The sequence below is a fragment of the Notolabrus celidotus genome, chromosome 4, assembly GCF_009762535.1.
Source record: "Notolabrus celidotus isolate fNotCel1 chromosome 4, fNotCel1.pri, whole genome shotgun sequence".
NCBI classification, from domain to species: domain Eukaryota; kingdom Metazoa; phylum Chordata; class Actinopteri; order Labriformes; family Labridae; genus Notolabrus; species Notolabrus celidotus.
Window position 1 is genome coordinate 4,251,605 of NC_048275.1, and position 8,697 is coordinate 4,260,301.

The following is an 8,697-nucleotide window of genomic DNA, read 5'->3' on the forward strand; positions in this document are numbered from 1 at the left end:
ATGGAGGATGTCTGTAATCAGAGATGAGTTTTAATTTCACAAAGTACTTTTATTGATTGATTGTTCATTTGGTTGATTTGTTTTTTGGTTGGTTGTTTAGTTCATTGATTAACTTATTGATTGGTTGGTTGGTAAGTTAATTGGTTATTGAGCGATAATGGTTTGCTAGTAGTGAATGATTTGTTGTTGAATTGATTGATTTTCACTTTCTCAATTTTGGTTTTTCGTTTCTTTGATTGATTGATCGATTGGTTAGTTAGTTAGTTATTTGCTTGTTTTATAGGTTGATTGGTTTTTGGTTGCTTGATTGATCAATTTATTGTTTGGTAGATGGTTGTTAGTTTGTTTGATTTATTAAGATAAGATAATAAGATAATAGGGAAATTCAGTTGTTGCAGCAACACAGACACAAGCCAAAATCGAGAACAAGTTTAAATGAGTAAAAATAAGAAAAATAAAAATAGATAAATAAATAAAATAAATAAATAACAAACAAAAAATAATAATATAAATGAAAATAACTGATTGATTGGTTAATTTTGGGACCCCCTCTAAAACGAGATGACACATCTCAAGGGGTTTATCCCAATAAATAAAATGTCTTCTACTCAGTCTTTAAAAACATCTCCATGATAATGAGTTTAAAACATGATGATGGGCTGAAACAGACACAGGAGCTGCAGGCCTCTTTCTCTCTGCCTGTCCATCTGAAACAGGAAGTCACATGATCACAGTTCATCATAATTCTGTTATAAAAAACAACAAACAGCTGAATGTTCAAAGTGTAAATAAACATGTATTTATAAATCAGCTGTGATTGTGTAGGTGTGTAGTAACAGACTAAGAGACAGGTTTCTGAGTGTGGTCAGGGTCTAACGGTCTAACTCTGTAAACGCTTCATTAAACTGAAACGTCTCTGTGAGCAGATCGGACAGAGCCGGTCTACCGTAAAAAGATCAGAGAAGAAGAGTCTGATGTTACTGAGCACGCTCCGTACACTCCTGCAGAGTTTGAACCCTCTGACTGAACATATTAAAGTACGCCTCATTACTCAGACTTCTAAAAACCTGGACCTGGTTCATCTAAAAACTTGACTCTGGTTTATCTAGAATCCTGAATCTTGTTCATTTCAAAACCTGGACCTGGTTCATCTAAAAAACTGAATCTGGTTCATCTAAAATCCTGAATCTTGTTCATCTAACAACCTGAATCTGGTTCATCAAAAAAAACTGAATCTAGTTACTTTAAAACCCTGAATCTGGTTCATCCAAAAACCTGAATCTGGTTCATCCAAAAACCTGAATCTGTTTCAATTAAAAACTTGAATCTGGATCATCTGGTTCCTCTGTCAGTCCGGGGAAAGAGTCTAAATGTGATCAGGATCCCAAGTGTTACCTGAAATCATCCCGTTAACACCTTCATCATTCACACACAGGTCCAACTGTCAGGTGTGTGTCCGTGTGAGCCAATCACGGAGCTCACAGATGTCAGCTTAAAATATCGCTGCTAACAAATCTACTTACACACACACACACACACACACACACACACACACACACACACACACACACACACACACACACACATGTGATGATGTAAGCCGGTGTGAATGATGGCATAGTGACATAACAGATTTACTTCCCATGTGTGGGTATGCATGTGTGTGTGTGTGTGTGTGTGTGTGTGTGTGTGTGTGTCCTCTGCAAACACAGGACTCAAACCTTTGAGTGCCTACCCGCTGTGTTTAGATGGTTACCATGGTCACTTACTATTAACTAGTTAACCTAGTTAACATTTAAACGACGTAAAGCAAGAAGACAGATTTTAAAGCTTTGTCAGAGATGGACCGGTGTTCCAGTTTAAAGAGCGACCCTGTTAACTGAAGACTCTCAGCCGGATGCATCCCTCACAAACGTCTTTAGACGATCATTAAATATCTGATGAGGATATTTGGAGAATAAAAACTAAACTAGGATGCATTCCCGAGGACTCCTTCTGTGTTTCAACAGCTGTTGTAAACTCCACAAACACTGACACGTTCAGCTGAAGGTCTCCAGTTTACAGGGTCACTCTTCAGACTGGAACACCGGGAGCTGACAGACACGCATTCACACTATCAGGCTCAGAGAAGACCGATGTTCAGGAGGTATTAAACCAAGAGAATCACAGGTGTGTGTGATGTTAGTGTGGACGGAGGGGGAAATAAAAACACTGAGGGTTCTCTACCAATCAGGGGGAGATTAACTACCCAGGAACTAAATTTAGACCCTGGTTCCTGCTGTCGAAACGCACACAGTTCCTCAAAAGGTCTGTAGTTCCTGGGGAGAGTTCCTGCAGCAGAAATATAACTATACCCAGGTATCTTCGGTTGGTCCTCACAAACCCTGGCTGACCGGGACCATCATTAACCCTTAGTTAACCCATTATGTACAGCTGTGTGAGTGAGAGTTAGTGACCGCTGTAATGAACAGATTGGTAATGTATGAAATGATAACGTATTGTAAGGTAAAGCTTGAACATGTGTTTGATGGACTTTTTATAAAATCATCTTCTTTATTTTTATGTTTTTATGTTATTTCGAATGTTTTACTGTAGTGATCTATTACACACACACACACACACACACACACACACACACACACACACACACACACACACACACACACTCACAGCCCTCTCTCACTGGGAGTGTGTGTACTCGAACTTTTGAACTAGCTTTGAGCTCAGCATGAAGGAGAGAGACAAAGAGTCAGCAAACAGAGAGAGAGAAAGAAGGGATTAGCTAATAAATGACAGGATGTGCTTAAAGAGGGGGAGGGGGGAGGAGCAGACAGTCTCTCTCTCTTTCTCTCTCTCTCCCTCTCTCTCTCTGAGGACTCTGTCATTCATGAGATTGGACATCCAGTGCACCTCAGAGAGCACCCTCCCCCACCGACACACACACACACACACACACACACACACACACACACACACACACACATACACGCACAGGCACACAAACACACAGAGTGTTTTAAGCCTACTCTCTGAAGTAGAAAGGGTGTCTGACCCCCGGTCCTCCCCCTCCTCACTCAAACTAGTCTATGTTTGAACTTATGCGGAGTGCAGGTCCTTAAGTTCACCTGGTTCCCTGAGAGTCATCATCATTATAACTGAGTATAACTGAGAGTCATCATCATTATAACTGAGTATAACTGAGAGTCATCATCATTATAACTGAGTATAACTGAGAGTCATCATCATTATAACTGAGTATAACTGAGAGTCATCTGCATAACATTGAAGATTTAGGGAATGCTTCCTTGCGATGCTTCCTAGAGGAAGCATATATAAAGTGTTTCCATAAAGTGTTTCCTCATGATGCTACCTAAAGGAAGCATATATAAAGTGTTTCCTCATGATGCTACCTAAAGGAAGCATATATAAGGTGTTTCCTTGTAATGCTACCTAAAGGAAGCATATATAAGGTGTTTCCTCATGATGCTACCTAAAGGAAGCATATATAAGGTGTGTCCTCATGATGCTACCTAAAGGAAGCATATATAAGTGTTTTCCTCATGATGGGACCTAAAGGAAGCATATATAAGGTGCTTCCTCATGATGGTACCTAAAGGAAGCATATATAAGGTGCTTCCTCATGATGCTACCTAAAGGAACCATATATAAGGTGTGTCCTCATGATGCTACCTAAAGGAACCATATATAAGGTGTGTCCTCATGATGCTACCTAAAGGAAGCATATATAAGGTGTTTCCTCATGATGCTACCTAAAGGAAGCATATATAAGGTGTTTCCTTGTAATGCTACCTAAAGGAAGCATATATAAGGTGTTTCCTCATGATGCTACCTAAAGGAAGCATATATAAGGTGTTTCCTTGTAATGCTACCTAAAGGAAGCATATATAAGGTGTTTCCTCATGATGGGACCTAAAGGAAGCATATACAAGATGTTTCCTCATGGTGCTACCTAGAGGAAGCATAGAAAGGTGTTTCCTCATGATGGTACCTAAAGGAAGCATATATAAGGTGCTTCCTCATGATGCTACCTAAAGGAACCATATATAAGGTGTGTCCTCATGATGCTACCTAAAGGAACCATATATAAGGTGTGTCCTCATGATGCTACCTAAAGGAAGCATATATAAGGTGTTTCCTCACGATGCTACCTAAAGGAAGCATATATAAGGTGTTTCCTCATGATGGTACCTAAAGGAAGCATATACAAGATGTTTTCCTCATGATGGTACCTAAAGGAAGCATTTACAAGGTGTTTCCTCATGATGTTACCTAAAGGAAGCATTTATAAGGTGTTTCCTCATGGTGCTACCTAAAGGAAGCATATACAAGATGTTTCCTCATGGTGCTACCTAAAGTAAGCATATACAAGATGTTTCCTCATGATGCTACCTAAAGGAAGCATATATAAGATGTTTCCTCACGATGCTACCTAAAGGAAGCATATACAAGATGTTTCCTCATGATGCTACCTAAAGGAAGCATATATAAGGTGTTTCCTCATGATGCTACCTAAAGAAAGCATATATAAGATGTTTCCTCATGGTGCTACCTAAAGGAAGCATATACAAAGTGTTTCCTCATGATGCTACCTAAAGGAAGCATATATAAGGTGTTTCCTCATGATGCTACCTAAAGGAAGCATATATAAGGTGTTTCCTCATGATGCTACCTAAAGGAAGCATATATAAGGTGTTTCCTCATGATGCTACCTAAAGGAAGCATTTATAAGGTGTTTCCTCACGATGCTACCTAAAGGAAGCATATATAAGGTGTTTCCTCATGGTGCTACCTAAAGGAAGCATATACAAGATGTTTCCTCATGATGCTACCTAAAGGAAGCATATATAAGATGTTTCCTCACGATGCTACCTAAAGGAAGCATATACAAGATGTTTCCTCATGATGCTACCTAAAGGAAGCATATATAAGGTGTTTCCTCATGATGCTACCTAAAGGAAGCATATATAAGGTGTTTCCTCATGGTGCTACCTAAAGGAAGCACATATAAGATGTTTCCTCATGATGGTACCTAAAGGAAGCACATATAAGATGTTTCCTCATGATGCTACCTAAAGGAGGCATATATAAGGTGTTTCCTCACGATGCTACCTAAAGGAAGCATTATACAAGGTGTTTTCCTCATGATGGTACCTAAAGGAAGCATATATAAGGTGTTTCCTCATGATGGTACCTAGAAGAAGCATATAAAAGGTGTTCTGGTTGGATGAGTCCTGATTGATTACATAATGATAATATAATAAATGTCAGTGTGGAGGTCTCTTTGTCAGTTGTGTCTGTAGAATAAAAAAGGCAGCACACTGTTCATTATTTTCTTCATAGCAGTGAGTTTATTCAGATTTAATGTTTAAGTCTATCATTCATGAAGAACTGATCTGAAAACAAAGAATTACATGTATTAACAGTTAAACACAGTTCATAATATTATTAGATTCAGACACCAGATTCAAACTTCATTTACAACATATTTATTTATGAACAAGAGTAAAACATTCGGTCGAATTTTACTTACATTTTTATTATTTTCACCTTTAGAACAAACACTGAGTCTTGTTTAAATGTTTAAATGAAGTCCAAAGAAGTCCACCTGTCACTCAAATAGGCCACGCCCCTTATCCTACCTCCCTTTAACCCTTAACCTGCTGTAACCAGGTGAGTTGTTTATAAATTCAGCCGTACAGTTGTCATGAAGAGAGAAATGAGCTAAAGAGACCCAAACTGTTTTTGTACCAGGCTGTAAACATGTTTATTTCTGCTGTAACATTTGAACATGGGGCTCTATGGGGACTGACTCACTGCAGGAGACACACTCTAGTGGACACTGGAGGAACTGCAGGTTTTGCACTTCAACATAATTTTTTTTTATATACACCGTAGGTTGCTGCTTGGTCTTCCCAGACTTCTCTGCATTTTTGTTCTGATGTTGGACTCTTTTAGACCAGGGTCATGATCTTTAAAGAGGCCGGTTGGAACCGTCTGATCTTTTTCTTCAGGGCTCGAGACGCTTTGATGCGGCAGGCAGATGGTCTGGGGTGGGGGAGCTGCTGAGAACCAGCCTGAGCCAACAGAGGACCCTTCTGATCCTGGAGGCAGTCTTCCGGGTCTTCCTGGTCCTCTTGGTCTATGGACAAGCTGCTGTTGGACTCAGAAGAAGTCTGGTAACTCCAGCTTGACTCGTTGTCTCCAAAGCAGTTGGTGGTGTAGTCGCTCAGCTCGCCCTCGCTGCTCCCGGCAACCGTGGAGTGAAACAGGGACGCACACTCAGCCGAGTACTCAGACTCGCAGCGAGGGGGGTACACGCTGGACCTGTAACAGGGTGCAGGAGGGTACCTGGTGTCCAGACTGTGATGGAAAGAGATTGGGGGCACGGGGTATGGGAAGGAGTGAGCGGGTCCAGTCCATTGATCCAGTCTGGCATTATGTATCGTCTGCAAGGTCCCTGGAGGATGAACCTGAGACCCTCTGGACTGCTGTCGTTGGACACATGAGGTCTGGATCAGAGCCACCTTTCTCCTGCTCCTCATGTCTATAGACAGGTCATAATCCAGGTTGTGAGGTCTCTGGACTCTGTTGGACCTTGTAGCAGAAGGGATTGGATGTGACTCGACGTAGACCGTGTTGGTGCATGAAGTTCCAGTACTGCTTGGGCTGTAGTCTGAGCTTGATCCTGGTCTGAGCTCTTCCGGTTGACAGCTAGGGTATTTCTGAGTCAGCTTTTCTCTTCCTGGTCTCCTCACATCCCCCTTGGACCTGGTCTCTCTGGTCTTTTCAGAGTGTTGCTGCCTTGCTGTTGGAGGTTTTCTCAGTTTCAGGGCTCTGGTTTTATGGTCTGCCTGTCTCACTTTGATCCTCTGAGATCCAGCAGGGACAAACTTTGCATGGACAAACTGGGGGGATGGTGTGTGAGTGTCCTCTGGTCTGGAGCAGCTGTTCAGTCCAGATCTTTGTCTTTGGACCCTCCTCTCTTGTGGACCGGTCTCTTCCTGATCTTCACATCTTTTCTCTGAACCCTGAACTCTCTCTTGTTGTCCTTTGGTCCTCCTCAGCGATGAAGACGAGACCTCATCACAGCTGGACTCCCTCACGGTAGAGGGACATGAGATTCTGTGAGAGCCCTGTGGGGGTCTAACTGTCAGGATCTGGTTCCTGTTTTCAGGGATCTGTTGTCTGGAGTTTATCACTAAGTGTCTGTTCTGGTCTCTCTGTGTTGGGATGGTTTTTTTGGTCTGTGCTGGACCAGAAACGTCTCTCTGTGAGGCCTCAGGAAACACAGTCAGACCCTCAGAGGACTCCTGGTGCTGGTCTCTGTGGGTCAGCAGAGTCTCTGCTTGGACCTGGACTCTGCTGGAGGGCTTCAGAAGGGGCTTGTCGATGTGACCTAGAGTCTTTGTTTCATGTCCCATTTGTTTCCTCTGAATGATAGAAGAACTTGTCTCTGAGGGTCCCTGGACCCCCTTGGTTCCAGGTGGGTTTGGATCGCCCCCCTGGAAGTAGACGGGGAACTGTTGGGCCACAGCATACAGCGGACCTGCGTGCTGATTGACCTCTGTCCCCTCACCAGACACTAGGTTGCTTTTAGGGTCCATGGTGCAGGTCCTCAGGTGGGTCCAGGATTTCTTTGAAACCACAGGTTTGTAAAAGCCAAGTCCCTGAGCCAGAATCCCGTCCAGATCACCTTCACAGAAGACAAAAATATACAGAATGATCCTTTAAAGCCCTCACACAGTGAAACATGGCGTGTTATAAGTCAGAGTGGATCAGGGGGTACCTGTGGACACCGGTCTCTGTCGGCCCAGCTCTGTAGAACTCGCTCTAATCCGGCTGCTGCCCAGGTGGAGTCCTGAAGCTCGGGGAGGGGGGGGCTGGGTGAAGGTCTCATCTGCGGAGTGCCGGCGGCAGACTTCAGTCTGTGACTGAGGACCAATGAGGGACGGACTAAGAGGATGAAGGCTGCTCTGAGAGGACGACAGACACTCGCTGTACACCGAAGTACAGGAGTTGGACAGCGAGCCGCCATCGCTGAGCTCATAGAAACCTGCAGAGGGGCGGAGCATCACACAGGTGAGTGTTCCTTCAGGTGTTACAGTCGTCTGACAGAGGTTCATATTAAACAAACTGTCTCACCTGAGCTGGGCCTGCTGTCACTTTCCTGCTGCTCTGTGGACACCTTCCTGACGTCTAACTTCAGCTCGCTGATCTGCTGATCCAGCTGCTGCAGGTGAGACTTCAGACCCAGGTCCTGTTTACGAAGACGAGACTGAAACACACAAAATACATCTTGTTAGAAACATCAGAATGTTTTCATCCTAACACCAAACCAACTAGTTAAAAACACCAAAACATCTTTTAAAAAACCTGAACAGATTAAAAACAACAAATAATCTTGTTTAACATGCCAGAATATCTTCACCAAAACGTAGAAAACACCAGAACCTCGTTATAAACACCAAAACATCTCGTTAAAAAAAGCTGCAAACATTAAAAAAAACACCAATACACCTCGTTAGGAACAACAGAGCCTCTCCATAAAAACACGAAAACATCTCATAAAAACATGAACAGGTTAAAAACACCAAATCTTTCACCAAAATTATTTTATTTTTCCTTTTTTTAAATTTCCTTTTTGTCTGTCTGTGTTCCTCTTTTGTAATGTGCTTC

At 42.5% G+C, this 8,697-nt stretch overlaps 1 protein-coding gene across 1 annotated transcript in view; it reads right to left on the reverse strand.

Annotated features, from left to right (window-relative positions):
* Positions 1-5,491: 5,491 nt before the first annotated feature.
* Positions 5,492-8,697, reverse strand: part of dact2 (dishevelled-binding antagonist of beta-catenin 2) — a 6,570-nt gene continuing 3,364 nt past the window's right edge. The window contains exons 2-4 of the mRNA XM_034681527.1: positions 8,164-8,296; positions 7,808-8,074; positions 5,492-7,714 (exon numbers count right to left, since the gene is read on the reverse strand). Of these exons, the coding sequence (XP_034537418.1) occupies positions 5,973-7,714; positions 7,808-8,074; positions 8,164-8,296 (2,142 nt within the window). The 3' untranslated portion in view covers positions 5,492-5,972. The remainder of the gene's footprint in view (positions 7,715-7,807; positions 8,075-8,163; positions 8,297-8,697) is intronic.